The sequence below is a fragment of the Coloeus monedula genome (genome assembly GCF_965178545.1).
Source record: "Coloeus monedula genome assembly, chromosome: 9".
Taxonomy (NCBI): domain Eukaryota; kingdom Metazoa; phylum Chordata; class Aves; order Passeriformes; family Corvidae; genus Coloeus; species Coloeus monedula.
The window spans coordinates 10,677,027-10,700,910 of record NC_138789.1 but is presented as its reverse complement, the minus strand read 5'-3'; the positions used below and the strand labels follow the sequence as shown (position 1 = coordinate 10,700,910).

At 39.2% G+C, this 23,884-nt stretch overlaps 2 protein-coding genes across 5 annotated transcripts; one reads left to right on the top strand and one right to left on the bottom strand.

The window, feature by feature from the left end:
- Positions 1-604: 604 nt before the first annotated feature.
- HENMT1 (HEN methyltransferase 1) lies at positions 605-14,454 on the bottom strand (the record flags this gene model as incomplete). The annotated part of the gene is made up of 8 exons (XM_082287556.1): positions 14,312-14,454; positions 10,707-10,771; positions 8,383-8,630; positions 6,763-6,875; positions 4,874-5,008; positions 4,297-4,479; positions 2,539-2,716; positions 605-1,000 (listed from the first exon to the last, which is right to left on the bottom strand). The coding sequence occupies exons 3-8, from the start codon at positions 8,494-8,496 to the stop codon at positions 605-607; spliced, it is 1,119 nt and encodes a 372-aa protein (XP_082143682.1). The 5' UTR covers positions 8,497-8,630; positions 10,707-10,771; positions 14,312-14,454.
- PRPF38B (pre-mRNA processing factor 38B) lies at positions 14,044-23,442 on the top strand. Of its 4 annotated transcripts, XM_082287552.1 has the most exons (6): positions 14,044-14,396; positions 17,670-17,738; positions 18,032-18,183; positions 18,267-18,327; positions 20,892-21,115; positions 21,373-23,442. In XM_082287552.1, exons 1-6 carry the CDS (start codon positions 14,118-14,120, stop codon positions 22,226-22,228), a joined length of 1,641 nt encoding a protein of 546 aa, XP_082143678.1. In that variant the 5' UTR covers positions 14,044-14,117; the 3' UTR covers positions 22,229-23,442. The 4 variants fall into 4 exon arrangements, with proteins under 4 accessions (XP_082143678.1, XP_082143680.1, XP_082143679.1 ...); XM_082287554.1 differs by lacking the exons at positions 14,044-14,396; positions 17,670-17,738; positions 18,032-18,183 and adding an exon at positions 20,039-20,092 and having other exon boundaries at positions 18,265-18,327; XM_082287553.1 differs by lacking the exons at positions 14,044-14,396; positions 17,670-17,738; positions 18,032-18,183 and having other exon boundaries at positions 18,323-18,341.
- The last annotated feature ends 442 nt before the right edge of the window (positions 23,443-23,884 follow it).

The window sequence follows — 23,884 nt, the reverse complement described above, 5'->3', positions numbered from 1 at the left end:
TGTATTTGGATTTTACAGTTTTGAACAACAGCTGCACATGAGAACAAAAAATATTTCAGGTACACCAGAGCCAGGTTAGCATTCACAATTACAGCAGTTCTTAAACTTTTTATTTTTTTTCCAAAAACAGAACAAAGATGCCAGTTTCCTATTTCAATTCAGCTGGAACAACATTTGGTTTTCATCAAGGCTATATACTCATCTTGAAAAAGGCATCTATAGATTTCATAGAAATTAAGAAAAAACTTGCCCTAAACCTGTCTCACTCACATTATTCAGCACAACACAGTACATGACAAAACAAACTATACTTGATAGCTACAATAAGGCAATAGAAAGCAAACAGAAATACTTCATTTTCTTCATGAGAACTAATTATTTCCTTTTAGCCCCTGATACTCTACTTGAAACCCCTATGAGTGACTGTTACCTTTGTCAGAAGCACTCACCTGCACTCAATGAGAGGTGCTGACAGATAAATACTACTGATGGAAGGTTAAAAAAGATTGTGTGGTCTAGTTACCATATAGAACACACCATTTAACAGCTTCTAAAAGAACCACTTTCTTTACTTTAACTGAACTTTGTACGAGGAATCTGTGATCTAATCATCTTCATCTTCACATTCAATATTGACCATCACAGCAGAACCATCACTGCTCAGTGTGACCTTGCCAGCAATAAGCTTGCATAACTTCTCAAAGGTACCACAAAGTCGATTCACTTTGGGAAAAGAAAAGATTGTTGCAAGGGGTATGTAAACCTCATTTCCACTGACAAATGGTTCCATGTTTTTTTCAACAACCAGTTTTCCAAGATAGTCTGAAAAACAGTCCATTGAAGGTTGGAATTTGGATTTTCTCTCAGGATCATTACCGTACTCCTCATGTTTTGACATTAAACGGTGCTTAATGATTTGAGCTGTGAAAATAACTTCACTGATCACTGCATTCTGCAAGTACTTCTCATCTTTGAGACTTGGGTACACTGCTTTGAAGACCTTTACAATGTACAAGAATACATAAAATATTTATCACTATCACAAGCTCAGATTTTACCATTTGCTGTCCAAAAAAGCTTCAAAAATGTGAATACAGTTTTTTATTCAATCCTATTTTGCTTATTAAACATTTCCACTTTACAGAAAAACTAGGCAATATGAGCTGGTTTTCTGTATTACAACTACACTGGCAGTTAAAGGAACTTTAAAAAAACACCCCAAAACCCAACAGGCTATACCTGCAAGCTACACGTGTAGATCAGGAGAGGTGTAAAGCCCTGCAATTCTTTACTTCTTTTTAATAATTCTCTTACTGCTCACATTACTCATTATGAGGTTCTGGGGACAGTGCCAAAGTGATGGAGATTCTAAACTACTTCTGAACTGACATCTGGAAACCAAAACTATAGCATGTCATTTATTGTTTTCAGAGTAAAACATTAAATATGCTCTCACAGCTGTAGGGAATGCTAAAAATAAATTATGACATTGAAATCTCTGAACTCGTAGTGTGTTCTACACTGAACTATACTCCAAAGCAGTTAAGGAAACTAAACAGGCACTCTCATTCCCACCAGTTTACTACGAAGTGCTTTATACCAACATGCTACCAATGAAGTTCCACTGTCTATAATTATTTCTTAGTTTCCAATTACATTTTGAAATGTTGATTTATTCCTATAAATTAGCTACATAATAAAAATTTGATAAGAAACAAACATTAACACTCTTGTTGAAACTCAAAGGATACCCATGTCAAAACTGTCTCCAAAATGACCCTGTAACAGGAGATAATATAAGCAATTTCTAATACATGTCCTAGATGTATTTTCAAGTTTGTTGAGCATTAAAGAGCACTTCATGATTCTATTAATGGCAGTAGATGACATGTGACATTTCACATGCACAGAAATTTCAAATACAGAAATTATAGGTGTTTTTATAGCTTGGAAACCACAAAAAATAACACCATAACACCACTATGTTTTAGTTCAGGTCACAAGTCATTTGAAGATACTTACATATTTTTACACAAAGAACTGAAATAGTAGAGTATGTTCACTGAAACAATTAATTTAAGGCCTCATAAAATTGAAAAAAACTCCAACAGTATTACTTACTTTTGCATCATTACTTCATGTCAACTCTGAAAAACGTTTGATTTATACCACATGGCATTTAGTTAGAAATGCTTTTTATTTTTTATGTATCTGAAAAATCTGTATCATTACCAACAGGCACATAATAAGTAAAATTAATGACTAGAGGAAAAATAGCTGGCAGAAAGGAAAAATTTCATTCTAAGGATAGGAGTATCTTAAGATAAGAATGGTTATCCATATTGTCATTTGGCAAACACCCTGAAAGTTTAAGGCCTTTGTACAACTGGAAACACAAAGAATGAGACTCTCTTGTTCTGGTGAAAATTGGAGCTAGGACTGGATAGTAGCAGTAGCCCATGCTAATAACACCTCACAGGCAGTCATAGACAACTTTACTCTTTATTCATATCTCTAAAGGGAGAAAATCATACTTACTGTTTCGTAAATTACTTCAGTGGGCTTCTCATACTGAACAGATTCACCAGTTTGAGGATATTTTCTAATAAACACACCTATTTGGGTACAAAACCCAGCCTTCTCCATTCCTGTTGGTGGGTGCCCTACACCAGTAAACTCCACAGAGTAATCATAGCATCTAGCAGTCGCTAGAGCCCTAAAAAAGACAAATTATTCCAATTAGCTGAAATATTCATCTTTCCATGTGATAAAGATGCATTCTTAAGGAGAAGCAAGACTCCAAGGCTGTGAAGGCTTGAACATAATTTCTCTAACTCCCATGCCTGAAGATAAGCACTGTCAAAGCTTGCTGTATCCGAGCTGTAAGATGCCTACCATAGTCTGAATTATTTAGTATCAGTAATTTAGCCATCAAAACATTACTGTTTCTTCTAAAATATGTGCACAGAATGTAAATGCCCACAGTTGCTTAGTCACCAACTTGAAAGTCAGCTAAAAACTACCAATTTTCAAGAATAATATTTGAGAAGAACACATAAAAAATATACACACCCCTAAACCACAAGGGACCAGTTAATAGAGAAAGTGTGGTCTGTTGTAAATATATAAAGACTAAAATCTACCTAATCAAGGTTACAACACTGTACATAACATCTAAATGAAAACTATCTTGTAGTACATCAGCCAGTGTGAACAAAGGGATGGGGCAGGGAATCAAAACTGCACTACCTACCTGCATCATTCTCCATGAAAAAGAAGAAAATTAAATTAACATCTCTTGTGTCTTAGAGAGTATTGTAATATTTTTATTTCACAACACAAAGACTTTCTCAAGTTTACAGCTCAAACCCCCCCCCCATTTCTTCAGTGATATCAATACTTTTAATTCACATCTATCTAAAAGCAAAATCTAAATATACTTAAAGTCAAAGAAATTGTCACTAAGGTATTCTAAAGTAGCTAATAACAGGCAGGCTTTAGTATCATTATGTAGGGAAAAATATATGCTTCCAGCTTTGCAAAACTATTTACTCCAAAATCACTGGATACTTTAAAGTATATGGCAGAAACAACATAGTTTAATGGGAAAAACTTCCAAGATAGATACCCAAGAGTTGGCTACTGAGGTATGGCATTCTTTACTGTACCATGTATTTTCTTCCACAAATGCTTGACAGTTGACTGTTACCACAAAATCCCACTCCCTCTTTATTTTATATTTATTACATTACTGATATTAAGGGTAAGATAGATCTCATATAATCCTCTGTCATGTGCATATGATTTGCATTAAATCCTTCACTGGGCCATTATTCATTATCTATCCTAACATGTGTTCAACATGCCCCGCTACTGTGATTATTTAATAAATCTGCTTGCATACTCTGAGTGCTTTGATTACACATACATAGAAAGCACATTTCTTGGATTTCACGAAGAATTTCTATAGCAAGGTATTACTCAAAAAGGTTAATTGATACCTTCCTTACACTTCAACTGTGTTAATTGCAATAAAGATATATAAAAAGTAAGTAAAAGTTTTAAATCTTTTTTGCAGAGCAGTTACAGTAAAAGCCAACTTCACCACCACCATAAAACACAAAACCCACAGAAAATGCTTAACTACTCTCAACAGCAAAGAAACCACCAAATCAGGAGGTGACACTTCACTTGACAGCAAACCACATAAGTGAACCAGTCGGAAAATGCACAGCCATTCATTTCTTGCACTACTGGACACCCAGAGCTGTCAGAACATGATATTCAGTACCTTACCAGCTTTGAAATTGTGCTTGGTTCCACTCAAATTTGTGGTCTGGATGCCTGTATAATATCACTCCTGGAAGCAAAGGGTTAAATTCAGAATTTGGAGTACTGATCACAACTATGCTTGGAGCCATGAAACCAAACACCACTTCAGGAAACTTCTTCAGCTCTGGTTCTTCCAGGTGTTCTATTCTGGAAAGAGTAAGTTGATGTCTGTGTTTGAAAACATAATACTGTAATTTTAACAACCAGTCAAAAAACCCCCAAACCTCTATCTGTAACTTGTAATTTTACACCTGGCTCAGTAATATGAGCACTGGCACTGTGGCCAAGTGGCAGCACAGAGGTTTTTGTCTGAGCAAATCTCCTCTTGTGTTTTGTATCCTCTTCCCACCATAAGCACTATTTGAATTGCTTAGCATGGTAATTTAAACACAAGTTAGAAGATGCCCCTCTTCTACTTTCTACTTTTCTAATTCTACTCTTCTGCTTGAAAGGTTTGATCGAGCATGTTTGGAGCATGGACAAAATTCCAAACTAACTCTAATGGACTTAAAAAACCATTTTGTATTGTCCTAATACTCACAGTTCAATACATGTCACCAAGTCAAAACCAAGCATGCAAGGATCTTTATGGGCAACTGAACCATGATGCAAGGTAATAGTTAGGGATCTTTCAGATGGTTGCAAATAATCAACAGGAAGAGGAGACAATGTATGCCTACAAAAGTATTAAAAATATGATGTTACAGAAAGGACCTTAAGACAAGATAAATGCTGCATGCAAATAAACTAGCTAACACCCCGCACAGATACCTCATAAATCTCAAAAAGCTTTACTTTACATGGATGTAAGAACCAATATGCAATACAAACAGTTTTTGTAACTACATACAATAGGACAGAAGGAGCAGAAGTTAATCCAGAAGCTGTCCTTTGTGTTTACAAAAATTTCCATTATACTCTCAAGTCACTTGGAAAGCCACTTGTAGATTCTACTAATAGCTCAATTCCAGACACACAGTAAGTCTGGTTTAGAAAAGCTTAGCAGGGTTTTCAGGGGGAGTTTTAGACAAGCATATTACATATTTTTTCCAAGTAAAATGCACTGAGAAACCAAAGTACCTGTGCAAATTTCATTCTCAAATACTGCACTAGACAAAGCACACAATAAATATTAAATATAAAAGGTTACTTCTCTTTATTCTTGAAAAATAGCAAGAGATAACATCAGCATCTAGATCCTACATATTCACTGAAATTGTATTAATCTGCTTTCAAGAAACCCTATGTTCATCCATCAGACCAATGCTTCAAAGATCACATAAACCTCTCATTTTAGAGGCTTCTAAACCAGACACCACACACTGAGCTAAACTTCCTATTTCAAAACAATAAACAAGAACAAGTCCCCACCATTGTGACTAAAAGTTACATATACATTTCAAAGATCAAAACTGATCTTTCTGAAGACAATAATGCCAGTATAAGCATAAGCAGATATTCCCAACACCATGTATTAGTGCCTTTACAAACAGTGTTATTTCTCAGATGTGCACACCCTGAGGGCCTCTCCATGACCCAGACCTTTGGCTACATTAGGTGATGTTACGGGCACCTGCAGCCCAGGAGTCCCCAGGCACAGATCCAAAGACAGCTCTTAATTTGCCAAGCTGCTATTTCTGCAATTACTCTAATTTTGAAAGCCTCTACAAGAAATGCTGCAACATGCCACTTGCATTTGGTTTGCATGGCAAGGTAGGCAGGGGGCTATAGGAGAGGCTTCTCTGAGGGGAAGCCCATTCTGGAGCAGGCTCTTGGCAGGAACCTCCAGAAGAAAGGAGCCCACACTGGAGCAGCTTGGCTGGCAGGACTTGTGACCCAGTAGGGTATCCATGCTGGAGCAGCCTGCTCCTGAAGGACTGCACCCTGTGGAAAGGAACCCAGGCTGGAGCAATTAATGAAGAACTGCAGCCCATGGGAAGGACTCATGCTGGAGAAGTTCATGGAAGACTCTATCCCCCCATTCTGGACCATGTTCTGCAGCGGAGGAAGGACTCCTCTCCCTGAGGAGGAAGCAGCAGCAGAAATAACACATAATGAACTGACTGTAATCCCCATTCCTCATCTCTCTGCAACACTGCAGGAGAGGAGCTAGGGAATAGGCAATAAAGTTAAACCCATGAAGGAGTGAGGGGTAGGGGGAAGGTGTTTTTAAAATTTCCTTTACTTCTTATCCTCCTACTCTGATTTTGATAATAAACTCAACTAATTTCCCCAAGTCAAATCTGGTTTGCTCATGATGGTAACTGGTGAATGATCTTTCCCTGTCCTTTACCTCATGAACCTTTTGTTATATTTTCTCTCCCTGTCCAGCTAAGGAAGGGAGTGAGCTCCTGGCCGCCAACCAGGGACAACCCACCACACCACTAGGTCAAGACCAAACACAAACCTCAAAACAATCAGAGAGCTTACATTTTCTCTTTCATTACATTTGCACAGATATCTAACCCAGCTAACACTTCAATGCAACTGCAGAATTTCAGCATCCGGAGAAGGCTGCAATCAGCACATCCTAAATCTGCCACCTGTAAATTCAATATTAAACAATTTATAAATGCTATGTATTTCTCAGTAATTTCAGAGACTTTCATAAAATTAAAATTCCATACTTATGTCAAAATAACTTTTTAATGATAAAGCATTTCACAATCATAACTAAAATTTACAGCTGCAAGCAAGCAGGATAGATGCAGACTTGAGAATTCTTTTAAAAAAATGTATATGAGGATCCTGCGAGATTTTAAAAAAATAATTAACCTTTTGTTACTACAGCTATAAACACGTACATGCAGGGCATCCCACTGACTCTAGAGAACGTCCTTCATGTGAGTAACAATAAGGTATGATTTTGAGTATCAAAGCTGCAGCAATTTTCACATACACCATTGCTTTTCACTGTGCTGTTCTCCCTCCAAAACACTGAGAACAGGCTCACCAGCATCCAAGCTAGCAAAGAATCAGCATAAAACAAGGTTACAGGCTCAGTCTAATGTTTAAGTAGGGAACTCTGGGGACATTCAGACCATGAAGTCAAATAATAGATATTCTTTCCTGTAAGCCAAAAAGATAGTTGAGTATGTAAACCAACCCCCACTGCTCCTTCTCAGGCTCTGTCAAGGCTGAAGCACTCTGCTGTTCTCCATGTGAAAATCCTGAGTTGTTTCTATCCAGCTTATCTACCCTCTGTGAAAACAGAAAGTTCACCCTCCCACCCCTTCCACATCCTAAATCAGAAAATTCAAACCTTTAAAGACAGAGGCAGCACTGGTAAATACATTCCATTTGAAAGCAGATTACAGTGCCACAACCTCATAGATTAGATTAGATTTTTATTAGCTACTAGAAGTATGATTACGTAAGTAATGCAGATGCATCAGTTTCTTGCATGCCCCTTAAAATATTAACATCAGTTTAAGGATTAAACACTGCACACTTGAGAAGATCTTTTGCAGAAGGAAGTGGGGAGGACACATTAGAAGAGAGTAAACACTACAGAATGTTGCTTAAATGATTTAACTTTTCTCAGTGAGCAGTGAAACAAGAGTTCTGATATTTTAGTGGGGACACACATGACAACACAGGTGGAGGGCCACAAGACCTTAAGAAAGTGGAGATGAGTTAGTCTCACATAATCCCACACTCCCAATGTCACTTCTCATCTGAGACTATGTATGCAAATGATGAGGTAAACCAGGCTACACAGAACTAACAGCTCTGGAAAGCAAAACCCAACTATGCAGAAAGCAGCTTGAACCAAATTCCGCATCATTAAATTAAAACCAGAATGCCCACTACATTAAAAAACTAAGTCTAAGGCATTTCTCTTGTTCACACCAAGTAACATTAATTTTATGTACCCCTGAAAAACAACATATCACAAGGTGTCTGCTAAGACCATTTGGTTTTAACAGCTCCTCCACTACTGTTGTTTGGTAGTTAGGTCAACAGGTTATTTACGCGTTTTGTCTTCCTGAGATACCAAGTATCAACGTACTTTCAAGTTTATAACCTACAGAGACAAAACATACCAACCTTCTTAGGTTTGTATTTCTCCACTAAATCTTTAACGAACTGGTGCCGTTGTTTGTATAAAGGAGGTTTAAATTTAATAATTTGTGTAAACTCTTCTTGAAAGTTCTTATCCATAATATTTTGGTAACTCTAAAATAAAAAGTGAACTCCTATTTTCTGAAGCACTTCATAACATATCCAATTACAGAGTTTGCCGTTTTCATTGGTGCTTGAGTCCCAGTTAAAGCAGGGTAGACCTGATCTGAGTTCTATTCAGAGAATGACAAAAACATTGGGATTAGCACGATTAGACTGTTCTTTCCATGTATAATTATATAAGTAACCTTATGTAAACAACTATAAATCATATACAAATCTAAAAAAGCAAATTTCATAATCTGTCACTCTCCATCCAGCACACCTGGACAGAGACTACAACCAAAGCATCTGGGCCAAGTCTGCACACAACGTGATTGCTCTACAAGGTCTTTCACACATAAATAAAAGTATGTACTTGTGTATATATACGCACGAAAGCCGGCTCGATGTTCAGGGCAGTCCCCCGTCGCCTCAGGAGCTAAGCGGGCCTGCTGGGCTCCCCTCACATGAGGGGCCACCCGCGGCACCCACGGCCTGACCCCCTCCGGCTCCTGGCCCCCGACAGCCACTGCCTCCCGACCCTGCCACCCCCATCCTCATCCTCATCCCCATCCCCTTCCCGAGGCTCCCCCGCTCTGTCCCCTCCACCTTCTCTCCCACGCTGAGCTCCCGCCTGGCACAAGCGGCCGCCCCGACGGAAGTGCGGCAGCTCCGGGGCGCGCTGGGAGCTCTTATTGACAGCCCTCAGGGCGGGGGGATGTTCCCTAAAGCACCTCTGTGCGAGACGATAAATCAGTGTTAGCGACCGTCCGAGGGCCCACCTGTTGTACCGGTCCCTACCCGTGGCAGCCCCCCTCAGTGTAATTAAAAGGTAATTGGCGGCGGCGAGCGGTGTCCCGACTTTTTTACACTAAACCTCAAGAATCTCGCCGCTCCTCATGCTACTCGCTTTGCGGTGCTGCTGTGTTTGAAGCCGTATTTGCTACGCCCCAGAGGGGAAACGCGCTATTGTGCTGGTTGCAATACGCAGTGAACTAGCCCTGTTTGGGGGAGTGAGGTAGATAGCACAAAAATCCAAAATCGATGTCTTTTGCAGGGTTTCAGTAAGTCTTTTCCACACTGGGGCACATTTGTCTCTCAAAGAGCAGGCAGCTGCACGGCTGCACGGTGAAAGTAGAAAGAAAAGCGTGGTTCTAAATGTCCCATTTCTTCTGTTAACAGCATGTAAAGTGTTTACTTATCACAGGGCAGGGCTGTCACTAATCAAGATAGTGTATAGTGTAGGCCTGGGACCTAGAAGGAGGCAGGACTCTGGTGGCAGCGAGGATAAAGATATGTCAGATAAATTAGACCATAATTCAATGCCCTTTATGATTTCAGAACATACTAGAAATGTATATGACAACTCTTGGCTAACATTTTAAGTTTCGTGGCCTAGACAGACCACACGTAGCTCAGAGCAGGTCAGCTGTGCTGTTCACCCAATAGTTAGGACAGGAAACATATGTAGGTGTGCTTGCAAACTGGGAATCCAAGTGGTTCTTTCAGATATCTGAAGTTATTGCATTGTTTGAACTTCTTTGGTTTTCAGGATTTGGAATACAATAGTAGTTACCTTTTCTTTGTATTCATTTTGGTTTATGAGTGCTAGAAGTAGGGAGCTGTCTGTACAACTTTACAATTATTTTTCTTCTGTTAGAACAGCAAATCACCAAAACCAGTATGTGCAAGTTTGGCAGCCTGAGAGTAGCTATTTCAATCGGTTGGGATTATAAACGGGCAATTTGTAATATTAGCAATCTTTACTTGTACAGAAAATTTACTTTGAAGTATATTTAACATCTCCTCAATTATTTTTGTAGGATTTCTCCCCATTAAGATTTACAGACCTGCATAACCCAGTCTGGCCATGCACAGTACCTATGTTTGTACAGGAAATAATTCCCATTAAATATCTCTGACTAGTCTAGTAATTTGATTTTTACTTTTTAATTAGGTTGCTTTTTAGAAAAGAAAATGCACTGTAATTGAAATAAGGGTGTGAATACCTTGTGCAAGAAAAAAAGACAGGTTGAATGCTCTTTTTTTAATATCTCAGTTACCCTTTTTGGCTGTTGAGTAATAGTTTAACCCTGAACCATCACTTAGTACCTATGTCTCAACTAGACGATTTTATAAGCCCTGCACAGTGGTTTTTTACCTCAGAGAGATATACTAAAGTTTATTAATAGAAGTCTTCCACTTACCGGCTTACAATGCTATGGATTCTGGTATCCTGTGAAATTCTACTTGCAATTCAGTGTAACGGATTCTTAAGAACAAAAAAAAGTACAGAAAAGAACAGGAGTAAAGTTTACAGTAAAATTCAATTAATAACACATTGTAAATTCACATTATGTCCTAATAGTTCATAAGAATTCACCCTGAAATGTACCACTGTAAGTGAAACCTTCAGAATTATCAGCTGTTATAATTCTGCACTATGAACAATACAATCACAGAGATGTCTTTTTTGATTGTTCCATGTCAGGTGATGACATTGGATTGGAGAGCCAATCTTTGGAAGACTGGCAACATGAAAGAGACGGTGAGCACTATTCACAGTTTTAAGCTGGACAATCTGCTTTGACTCAAGGGTGTCTGACCTACTTGCTTAAAAAAGTATTGAAAAATTCTTCTGATTTTTCCCCATTAAATCAAATACATTTTAAAAATTATTTTCTCGCTGAAAATAAGTTTCTTTGATGTAGTCTAGTTGTGGTTAAAGTTTTGGGGTTTTTGGTTTTTATTTTCCCTTTATGCAGTGGTACATCTACTTAACAGTCTCAAGACATAGAATAATTTATGTTGGAAGGGACCTTTAGAGGTTACCTAGTGCATCCCCTACTTAAAGGAGGTCCAAATCAATGAGGTTACTTCGAAACTTCAGTTTAAATGTAATTTTCACATTACAGTCTGTTTTCAAACTGAATATTCAAATCGTGTTAGTTCAATGTGCCACAAATTAAGCAGGTTTTCTTTAGAGAAGCCTGTTACTTTTGTACCATACACAGAGCAGCAAATGATTTGACTATACTGGAATAAATGCACCTCACTGTATAAAGTCATGAATCAAGAAATCTTAAACTGCTGACACTTAATTCCTTCAGTAACTGGGATGAGAAAGAAAAATGTATGCAATTCCAGTACTTTCCCCATAAAGTTGCTGTGCATATAATTAAATCTGATAGCAAAAGAAACCTAATGCAGCACTGCTGCCAGGAGACACTAGTCCATATTGATATTTGACAGAAATATACATACAGCAATACTGCTTAATCTATAATTCCAGAGCTAACCACCAGTGCTTTCAACTCAAATTCAGAGGATGTTTAGTGACTGAAGTACTAGTATTTTTTCTCCTCTGCTTCAACTAACACATTTGGTCCATTTGAAAAAATTCAGAATTCGTATGTTTGAATGAAAAATGAAGCTGCTCTTACACATAATTCACCATCCTCTTACTCTTTTATAATTATCTATCATTCCTTGCAGTTTGCAAGTGAAAATCACCTCATTTTGAGATTCTTGGGTTTGGTTCTTGGTTTGGTTTTGTTTTTCTTTTTGTCTGTACTCTATATAAAAACCAGCTGGGATGCTTGAGGGAAGGAAATGTAATTTGGAGCAAATGGATTTATAGGTTGAAACTATATGAGGTTTCAGCATCACCACCAAAGAGTAAAAAAAGTATAAAAACATTATCTTATAGAGAGTAAAAAATACTGAGGTTTGGAACATACTGGCCAAGTATTCCAACAAGAAAACATAAATGCATGAAAACACAATTGGGTAATATAAACTGCAACAGAAGTATGGGCTGTCTTGAAGTGGTTATACAATATAAATTAAGGATGTGCTCTAAACAACAATAACAAAACCACTCATGTTCAAAGAAAGGTTACTACTCCAGCTAACTGCCTCCAGAACAAGATCACTGTTACAAAGACACTTCCTTAGAACTAGTTTTTGTGTTTAGTTCTCTGATTTGATATGAGATTGTTAAATGATATTTACTGCATCAATATGGTAGAGCCATGTAAGTAATGAAGATTTTGGGAACGTCTTTGGAAATCAGCCAAGATAGGAAGAGAAGGCCAAAAGGAGACTGGTGGTTATTCCTAGAAAAGAGGAGTGAAAAGCCTTGATAGCAGAGCAGGCAGCTTAGAGAAACCGTTACATGCCAGGGCCCTGATAAGAACACTTTTCTGCAACAGTACAAGCTCTAATGTACTTGAAGGGCCAGGGTAATGAAAATAAACTGTCTCTCAAGGTTTCAATGTGTAATGAAGAGTGAAGGTATTTTAATGTTACTTCCAACAGTATTTATCTCCTCTTTTCTAAATTAAAAATCTAGCATAGCTTTAGCACATAGAGATGCTCTTCCCATGGATGATTTCATACCACCTTCTCCCTGTACCTGTTTCCTGATGCGCTGAGCAATGGGGAGCCTTTCTCTGAATATACTTTGCCACATTATGCCCAGCTTGCAGTCATTTCACTGGACTTCCAGTTTATTTTTGCACGGTCATTTGATGTTTAGAGTATTTTGGCAATTCTTCTCAATCATGCATTGTCTCCCTTTTGTACTTTAGGTTTAAAGACTGACACCAAACTATGTAACTAGTTGTATTGGGTTTGGGGTTTTTTTGCTTTTGCAGGCAAAACTGGAGGATTTTCTCTTTTCTATTAGTAATTATATGTAGGCAGGGATTCTCTCTTAGCTGTTTAACCTAAGTCTGCTTGTTCCAAGTCTGTATGTAGTATTACGAGTTTCAGAAAGAGCTGTTGATCTGGAATTGAGCAGCAGGGGACAGTTACTGTTTGCTGGGTGTCCGACAGGGTTCTCAGAAGCTGCTCAGCCAGGTCCTGGCCAGGGGAGTGGGCCTCGTACCCAGCATTAGTGTCAAGTGAACAGGCTGGGCCGTGCCCTGGCCATCATTGCCCTCCTAGGCTCCTGCACACTGAATGTGTCCAACATTTCTTCCTTTCCCCTTCCCTAGTAGGGAAGCTGTGGATGCCCCATCCCTTCAAGGCCAAGTTGGACGGGGCTCAGAGCAGCCTGGTCTAGTGGAAGGTGTCCCTGGCCATGGCAAGGGGCGTTGGAACTAGATGGTTTTCAAGGTCCCCTTCCAACCCAAGTCATTCTATGATTTCTTTGCTTCTCCACTGCTGTGGAGGCAGAAGTGGCCAGCACCAGCCGCGGCCTCATTCCCAACGACACGGGACCGAAGGGACCAGTCTCCCAACTTTGCTAAATCGATGGCTCAATCTACTGAACTCCGTGTAACGGTGCCAGCAGCTGTCCCCCTTCGGGCCACAGAAACCCCTCACTCTCCCTGGCGGAGATGTCCCGCCTGCCGGGCCCGCGGGCTGCCGCGAGGTGAGGGCGGGAAGTGCCACGGGAAACGGCCGGGGTGTCAGCGGGAGGAGCCGCGGGGAGGGGCCGCGCCAAGGCTCCGGAGCACCCCCGCCTTTCCCCGCCGCTCCCCGCGGGTCGGTGACGCGGCCCCGGAAGGCGCCGCCGTCACTTCCCCGGCCGCCATCTTGTCGGGGCTGAGGCAGCGCCCGCCGGCCCCGCTCCGTGTGCGCGGCCCGCCTGCCCCGAGCGCCGACCCGCCATGGCCAACAACAGCCCCGCGGTGGCGAACTGCCAGGGGCAGCAGGCGGTCCAGCATCCGCCCGGCGCCGTCCCGCCCGTGCAGCAGCCGCTGCAGAGCGGGGGCCCCAAGCCGGCGGCCTCGGGCAAGCAGGGCAACGTGCTGCCGCTGTGGGGCAACGAAAAGACCATGAACCTAAACCCCATGATCCTTACCAACATCCTCTCGTCGCCCTACTTCAAGGTGCAGCTCTACGAGCTCAAGACCTACCACGAAGTGGTGGACGAGATCTATTTCAAGGTGAGCCCGCGGGCCGAGCTGGCGCCGGGCCCGGTTTGGTTGCGGCCCGCGCCTTTTCGCCCCTTATCTTGCGGTGAGGTATGGGAGTAAATATCGGTTGTGTTGCTTAGCTGGGGGTATCCAAGGCTCTGCCTTCTCTGCCTCACCAAAGAGGCGTGTTCCGCCGTCGGATTTGGAATTGCGGAGCTGTAAATTAGGTTTGAAGAGGGCAGCGTGAGCCGGGGCGGTGGGGGCGAAATGGCCGTCTAAGGGCTGCGCCTTCAGCCGGAGAGAGCGGGGAGGGCGCAGATCTGCTGGCGCTGCCAGAGACCAGCCCTCCTCGCAGCACGGAGCTGCCAGCACGCCGTGTAACCACACAGAAGGGATGGTGGTGACCGTAGGTGTCTGCGTGTGGCTTTCATTCGCAGTTCCAGGTTAGGATTCCCTCCTCCATAACTCAGCTTACAACTTAACGAGTTCTTTTTAATGCTTCTCTTGGCGTTAGGTAGGATGTGATGGGGAGATGAATGGTCTGTACCCGGGCACCTATGTCTCGGTTCTTGTTTTGTTAGCAGGATTGAATCAGTTTTGCACCGAGGCTTCCATCAAGCCACTCTCCCAGGTAGAGGTATGCATAATTAATGCTAATCGACGCAGCCACTTTCTTTGTTCTGATAACGAGACCAAAATTTAGAGAATTCAAGCTTAGATAATTCAGTTAGTCACCTGTGCTTTGGTCGTTATTGGCATATTTTTTCAGGTGAATTCATTTTGCTCGATAATGTTACTGTGTCAGCTGGTGGGTTTCAGTATATTTGAAATAAATTTTTAAAAAAACAAAGGTAGCCTTTTTGTCTCATTTATCCAAGCCAAATCAAGTTACTTAAGGCGCTATAATTGTGGAAAATAACTCCACCACAGTGTGTTGAGATTTTTGGCAGTTTGAGTTTACTTATGCTCCTGTTTTTCCACTTAATGATAGCGTTTCTCTGCCTGTGCTCTGTCATTTGGAGCTGTTTCTTTATTTCTCCTAATACTTACTGTAACATATATTGTCGACAGCATTTTTCCAGTGAGAGACTTACGACTATCTGAATGGAAAGTGGCAGAGTTTACTTGTGCAACTGATTTTTAGAGCTGAAAAAATTATAAAAGAAACATATTTTCAGAAAATTTGAGGTCTTAGTCTATTTTTAAAGTGAACCCCTTCAGATGCACTAAAAACTATTTTATGTGATTTGTCATCTTTGTACTGATGGAGCTCAGCAGCAGTAGGTCAAATAGTTCATTTGCATGTCTTACTGTTTCATTCCCAAACTGGTTTTGTCTTGAATTTGGGAAGAATTTTGACATGTCATTAAAAATCTGCATATTGATCTGATTTGTTTCCTGAACTTGACAGTTACTGACTCAAAACTGCATGCTAAATAAAGAGAAAACTCAGTCCCTTACTCACTCATGAGTAATGGCTGTGAGGGAGAAGATAACCTGATGGTTAAGCTGCTTCACTGATATTAAGAAGATTTGAATTCTCTTCATGTTTTAAGATTACTGAATAATTGCTGTGGGGTTTTTTGTTAGTTGTTTGTTTTTTTTTTTTTAATGAGTGTGATACCCATCATAGCCACTGTATTTTCAAGTGTATTTGTCTGTCTTTGAGAAACAAGTGGCTCTTCTAGAAAATTTTAGAGTGCTGGGGGCTGGATTATCAGGAAAGGTGATTGTAAGTCACACAGGCAGCTAGTGATAAGGACCATCTTTGAAGATGTGGACTGTGTCCAGATATTTGAATTAATTCACTTGTAATTCTGGGCTCCTGTTTCAGTTCTGTGTCTGCAAAGTGCAGGACTTCCTCTTTCTTTATCCCTGACCCTAACACCATGTGCATGTCTTCAGCTTCATTTCGTCTGTGTATTTCCAACAAGTTAAGCATGCGCAGCAGTCTTTGTGGGATCAAAACTTTAAATATGCCTTTTTAAAATGAATAATGTTTTCAGGGTTTTGTTATTTGCTTGTTTTAATTGATACCTGTCAAAACCAGCATGTTCAGATTGACTGTAACTAGTTTTAAAAGTTGAAGACTAGAATTTTGTGATAGTGTTATACTCGATCCTTTGACTAAAAAATACTTTTCCTTTCCTTTGAGAGGCAATACTATATAACCAGAAGGTTATGCAATATTATTTATTTAGTATTTGTCAACTTCTCATGGTAATAGTACAGGAAGTCATAGTGGATTTTGAATTCTACAGTATTGGCATCTCTCATATTTCCTGTTTGGCAAAGACAGCAACTAAAAAACGCAAACCAAGTTCAGTAACTTCTGCTTTTAGTGTATATCTGATGTCATGTGATTGTGTACATAATTGGTTTTATTTAATGTATTGTTAAAGAATCTTAATTTGTGAAGTGCTGTATAATGTGAACTCTTATTCCCAATCCATTGTAGCACCACTGTATCCTTTTATGTCTTTTACATACATTTTAAGTTGATCTGTTTAGGAAATGTACTTGTTTATTGAGCCAGATATTGCTTCTCTGAATTTCAGAATTTCAAACGTATGATAGGCAGTTAGGTGGTTCTGAGCTTTTTTATGACTCGTTATTGTCAAGTTTTAGGAATGGTGTTGATTAACTGTGTTTGTGCACTCGTCCCTAAATGTTTCTCACAAGATTTGACTTGGGCAAATTTTACTTGCTTGTACTTAGGAATCATTTTATCTAAGAACATCACTGCAGTCTAAAAGAAAAAAACATTGACTTTATGTTAAAATACTACCCTTGATAAACATTTTTCTTTTGTCCTAAGAGTAAGTGATAAAGAAGAGAAATATCTAGCTAAGTTCACTTCAGAAATGAGACTTAAGAATATGAGTGTATATTTTGACTTCTGTAGCTGTCATCAGCAGTTATCACTAAACTTGTAAGGAGGTGGTTTAAATAAAGGCAGTTGTTTAATCACCCAAGGAAATAGTAATGATGGGGTTTAGTCATAAAGCATTTGAAAGTATGTGGAATATAGAATAAGCATGGATGTTTCCTTTGGGTTTACGGGATTTGTTTTAAATCTCATTCAAGATTTTGGCTGTAATTTCTTAATGTGGTAATTTAAAAAGCCAAGTGCTTTGCTTTAATGACAAAGCAGACTTGATCTTGAATTTGCTAGAAGACAGTCTTTTAAGATTGGTTTAGGATATCCATTGTTAAATCAGGCTTTTATAGGCACCTAAACATTATGGAGATTGTAACTGTACTTTTCTTTCTTTCCTCCTGTCCCCCACCTCACCCTTTCAGGTTACCCATGTTGAACCATGGGAGAAGGGCAGCAGGAAAACAGCAGGCCAGACAGGGATGTGTGGAGGGGTAAGTAGAAGTACGTGCCTTCTTAAATTTTTCTGTCTGGTAAATAACTTTCCCAAGCATAGATAAAATATGCTTGTATGTTGGCTCAGCCTCTAGATGTAAAATATTATTACGAAGAGTAGATATATTCTTCTTGCTTCCAAAGCTGTGGATGTAAGTAGTGTTACTTTTTTCACATAGCTTTGTTTGTAGGTTTAGATTTTATCCTGTGTTAGTTCTTATATTCTTTTGTAGGTTTGGGATAATGTCTTTATGACTTCCTACATCCTCACCTAACTTTCTGCTTTTGAAAGGTGCGTGGTGTTGGAACTGGAGGAATTGTGTCTACTGCCTTTTGTCTACTCTACAAATTATTTACACTGAAGCTCACTCGTAAGCAAGTGATGGGCCTTATCACTCATACAGACTCCCCATATATTAGGGCTCTTGGATTTATGTATATTAGGTAAGTATCAATATCATCAACTAAAGACTGATCTGATATGCAGAAAGCTCTATTAAAATTTTACATTGTTTTTGTGCTTAAAGGTACACACAGCCACCTACAGATCTATGGGACTGGTTTGAATCCTTTCTTGATGATGAAGAGGTATGTCGGCGAGGGTAATAATTTGTTTTCTTTCGTTTCTTTTCACGTTACTACTTTAGGTTTAAACGTTTCTTGATAGGGTTTTCTGTAATTTGAATGTTACAATGGTATGTTCTTGTCTACATTATATACATTAATTAGTGCAGGAAACAGGTTTGAGCTGGGACATGGGTTATTTCTCTTAGATTTCAAAGATCTAACAGATTTTTTTCATTGGTTAAGATGTTACTGTGTCAGATTTACAAAGCCATGTGGAACAAGTATACTGAATCAGAGTGCAGACAGCAGGCTGTGTGAATGTGTCTTCTCAGTGTTTTTTAAAATCATAGTTACTTTTAGGTAAGGTGTAGTAAGTCATGAAAGTGCTAAATTTATATTATCTGTTTATTACTGGGATGGGGGAATTGATGCTTACATGAAGGAGTGGGAACTATATGGTAGAAACCAACATTCACATTGGAAAGTACTGCCAAAAATCTCTGTGGTTAGTCTTCGTGTCCTGGGATAACTAAACCCAGGATTTCTTCAGAGGAGAAGCAAAAAGCCTGATTACTGCATAAGGTGGCATTATTTCTGGAGCCTTAATGTCTTTGTTAATGGGGCAGATAAGGAGATGTGGGTTGCTAACCAAAGAAGTTCAGTAAAGAGGCTATGTTATTATGCAGTCTGATAGGAGAATACCTTTAGGATCCTAGTCCTGATTCACTGTTTGGAGAAACAGTAGAGAGCTGGTGGGTGAGGTTTTTTGGGCTATGAAGTTGAATACACAGTCTGCTACATACTGCTGCAATTTGTATTTATTGAGCAGGTTTTAAACTACATCCTAAATTAAAGAGCAGAGCAGGAAGGATCACTTGCCATCTTCACTGTGACTGTAGGCATCTATTTGAAGAAATTTCAAATGTTGTAGTTGTAAACGATGTCCAAATACTGGTATTAAAAATAGTGTTAATTATACCTGTATCTGACTGCAATGCAGTATATTTATTTTAAACAGCTTCTTTCATGCTAAGTATCAAAAACACTGTGCAAAGGAAGCAGCTGGTAATTTCAGGTAAACCTGTGCTGTAGTAGATTTTTAATAAAAATGAACCAAATTTGACTCTTGCTTGAATCACTGTAATGTCCCCAGGTGGGGTTAACTAATATGAACTCTCCTCTGTAACATTGGACTGTATTTTATGAGAAGGATTGGGGTGGCTTCATACACAGGGTCCCACAAAGTCAATTCTAGGGACAGTAAAGCAGTCACAAGTACAATGCATTATGCAGGTCTTAACTGGTTCATTATTCTAAGCTCTTTTTTTAGTTTATACATTTCAGTTCTTGCAGATACTGGTTATCAAGATGTGTTTATTTCTTGTTGTTTAAAATCTCCCAATATATTTTTGGAATTAGTGTTTCTTTCCTGGCTGCTATCAGTAGCTTTGCCTTGTGTAGAAAAACTGCTTGGGGCTGCTTAAGTTTCTTACCAGTCCTGGTCAAGCTCAATAGGATGAAGCAAATTTTTATATATGGAACTATTTAAACCTACAGGATTTTTTTTTTCCCTCCAGTTCTTAAATATGTGGAAGCAGTTCATCTTTTGTCATGCTGCTATGAAAACCTTCCCAGGATACAGAGTTACTTTTCAAAATGCTTCTTATGTTTATTTTGTTTAACTGTACGTACTCTCCAGGTGCTACGTTTAACTCCTCTTTTTCTTCTTTAGATCTCTGCAGCGATTATATTTGGAAAAACTGTATATCTGAACACTTAAATGTGTGTGAGTGCAAGCAGTTTTACGTTCAGATTTTCTCTTCCTGTTTAGATAACAAATCTCACTTTCCTTGTGTGCTTGCACTATAGGTTTGGGACTGACAATAGCTGACTAACATGTCCTGAGCTGTGAGAGGGCATAGCAAGAAGGCCTTCATGCGGTAATGACCCTTTTCAGAGACAATGGTCATCATGGATTATGCGTTTCCAATTATTTGTTCATTTATTTATTTTTTTACATATTTCTAAATTAGAAACCTCACTGCTTCATGGCAGTTGGTTTGCTATTGCTTCCAATTCTGTTAGGATGCCATTTTGTACTAGAGGTTTTTCTGTGATCATTTTTAGATAGGCAATGATGTAGTTCATAAATGATTTAGGCCACAGGGTTGGGTATGATGGTACACAGTTGTACATCCACAAAATGGAGTATTAAATGTAGTTTCAGAGGACTTCTCAACTTTGTGGCATTTAAATACAATGCAAGATCATACCATATAACCAGACTGTGTAAGGGGATTTTGCGTTAATCTCTTCATCGACAGTCCCTTACCATCCAGATGGCTGCAGGATTAGTATGTGCCTGCATGCATATATATTAAGTCCCATTCCCTATCGTTAACATTCGGCCAAATCCAAAGGGTGCAGAGTTTGAATTTTTCTAAGGAAATGTACTAGAATATGAGACAAGTAAACTTTCATAATCATGAGACTTCAATAGGACAGTAATGTAGCAGCATTTTTTTTTTTTTAATCAGTAAAGAGTATTTTTGACCATCAGGATATTTTTTGCTTGTATTTTGCAGGACCTGGATGTCAAGGCAGGTGGGGGTTGCGTTATGACCATAGGGGAGATGCTTCGTTCCTTCCTCACTAAGCTTGAATGGTTTTCCACGTTGTTTCCAAGAATTCCTGTGCCAGTCCAGAAAGCCATTGACCAGCAAATTAAAAGCAGACCTAGAAAAATCAAGAAAGATGGCAAGGAGGGGATGGAAGAAATAGACCGGCATGCAGAACGTAGACGTTCAAGGTCATACAACCATTATTTTAAAAATGAATGTTAAAAGTTTGATACTGAACTACTTATTACCAGCAACATGTTGTCTTTTCACTGAGATAGGTTTTAAGGCAACAGTTTATGGATGCTAGTGGATTAAAATAATCAGATGATACTTGGTATTCAAGATTAAATACAGGCTGTGTATGTAAAGTATAAATTGGAAAGGAAAGAGGGTCTCTTAACTTTTGAAGGAGGTGTTTCACATAGAATATCTTCTATTTTAAAAGGTCTCCTAGACCAAGATCGATCAGTCCCAGGAGGTCTCCCAGAAGATCGAGAAGCAGAAGTCACCATCGGGAAGGCCATGGATCATCTAGTTTTGATAGAGAACTAGAAAGAGAAAGAGAACGGCAGAGATTAGAACGCGAAGCAAAGGAGAGAGAAAAAGAAAGGCGGAGATCTCGAAGTACTGATCGCTCACTAGAACGGAGGCGAAGCAGAAGCAGGGACAGATACAGAAGCCGGAGTCGAAGTCGTGACAGGAAAGGAGATAGAAGAGACAGGGATAGGGAGCGAGAGAAAGAAAATGAACGGAGTCGGAAAAAAGAGAGAGATTATGATAAGGAAAGAGGTAGTGAGAGGGAAAGAGATCGCTCTAGAGAAAGGTCAAAAGAAAGGAAAAGTAAGGGTGACACAGAGGAGAGAAGACACAAGGATGACAAAGATGAGAAGAAACACCGTGACGACAAGAGGGATTCCAAGAAAGAGAGAAAGCATAGTAGAAGTCGAAGCCGGGAAAGAAAGCATAGGAGTAGGAGCCGAAGCAGGAACACAGGTAAGCGCAGCAGAAGCAGAAGCAAAGAAAAATCAAGTAAACATAAAAATGAAAATAAGGAGAAGTCAAATAAACGAAGTAGAAGTAGAAGCAGAGGAAGAACAGATAGTGTTGAGAAGTCCAGAAAACGAGATCAGAGTCCCAGCAAAGAAAAATCTAGGAAGCGTAGCAGAAGCAAAGAACGTTCCCACAAACATGATCACAGTGATAGCAAGGACCATTCTGACAAACACGATCGTCGAAGGAGCCAAAGTACAGAACGAGAGAGCCAAGAAAAGCAACAGAAAAACAAAGATGAGACTCTGTGAATTCTTTCAGAAGTGGATCACATTGAATCCTATAAATGTTTGATTAAATCCTGCTTATTTTTTCTTAAAGTTGAGATTGTGCAGTAGTTGATGAGCACTCTTCTCCAACCTCCCTCTAGGCTGCAGATTGTCATTTCCTATTTTGGGTAGGGAAGTGCCTTTGTAAACCCATTCAATGCATTGACGGTTTCAAACCATTTGTTTAGTTTAATTTGTAATGCAGAGATTGTTCTTGCATTTTTATTGTTCAGATGTTTCTGAAATGTACAGTCTGTACATATGTCCTGAAAATGTTTTAATTCCTTTGGCATGGTTGCCATGTTGGTTAAATTTGTATGAGGCAATAAACTGCCACTAATTATACTTTCCTTTTGTAGACGTGGAATTATGGTTTGTATCCTGAAGTTAGCATGGCTGTGCTTTCCATAATAGTATGGCTTTTAGGGATGGATCTGGAATGTGTATTATAGCTGAGATATTTATGTGTGTACGATGTACATTGAGGGCTGCAGATTTAGAACTAACATTTATGTCCACTGTACCTGCTGTTTTGTCCAAAGCTTTTAAAATGTATTATGTTGATCACCAGTGGTGTTAAATTGAGTGGACTTTCAGATATAGTGGTTTTGATGCAAGGATTTAGATTGTGTTGGGGCTTGTTTAGTAATTCTGTAGAAAGGCTACCTCAAGCGGACACTGTAAAGGTTGACGGATGAGTACCGTAGCCATCTATGCATTTTATTTGTTTGAAAAAAATCCATGTACGCTTTTTTTTTTTTTTTTTTAAAAACACAGTTTATCCATTTGTGGTCCTTTAATGTTTTTAATCAGCAGCTGCACGCTGTCCTTTATGATAATCCTGGGCTAATAAAGGCATTTAAGATGGGAAGAGGGAGGTAGGAAGAAGAAAAATATTACAAAGGATTTAAGTTTCAAGCTTCCAAAGCATTTTTATAAGTGTAAACATTTAAAATAAGAATTAACTGATAGCATCCTTTTTTAATTCATATTTTCTACAAATAGTAAAGATCACAGTTTGTGCTGAACATTTCATCTGGCAGATTTTTTTTTTTAAACAGGTTGTTAGAAGCAAAAACCAAAATGCGTTACAGAAAAAGATCGTATCTTTAAAGTCCAAGTCTATTTGATAGATTATTCTGATGACTTGTATACTAAGTGAGGAGAACCATCTGGAATAAACTCTCAATTAATTCCTTTGTATTGTCAGCTTTTGCCTGCACGTTCATTGCCAGTTAAAGAGTGCTTTAGTTCTTCCATGTTTTATTTTCAGATAAAGTGGTGCTTTGTACAAATAAGGGATTTTATGTAATAAGTAACTTACAATGAAGAGGTAGGAAACAAAAGAAATGCAGCAGCCCCAAAATAGGAAGAACATGAAGTGGGATTCAATGGTGAAGTGACCTGGAGGTAGAAATAAAATATTTATGTCTTTTTTGTTTCTGTGTGATGCAGGTCATCTAGGCATATTTCATTTTAAACATCGAAGAGAATCAGTGTTCTGACTTCTAACAATATACTTCATTCCACAGTATTCCAAGAAGCAAACTTTTTTCTTCCTCCCTGCTCTTCCTGTTTTCTGAGCTGTTACAGTCTTCCCTTTATCACCACGATCCTTATTAATCAAAATTTTTTGCT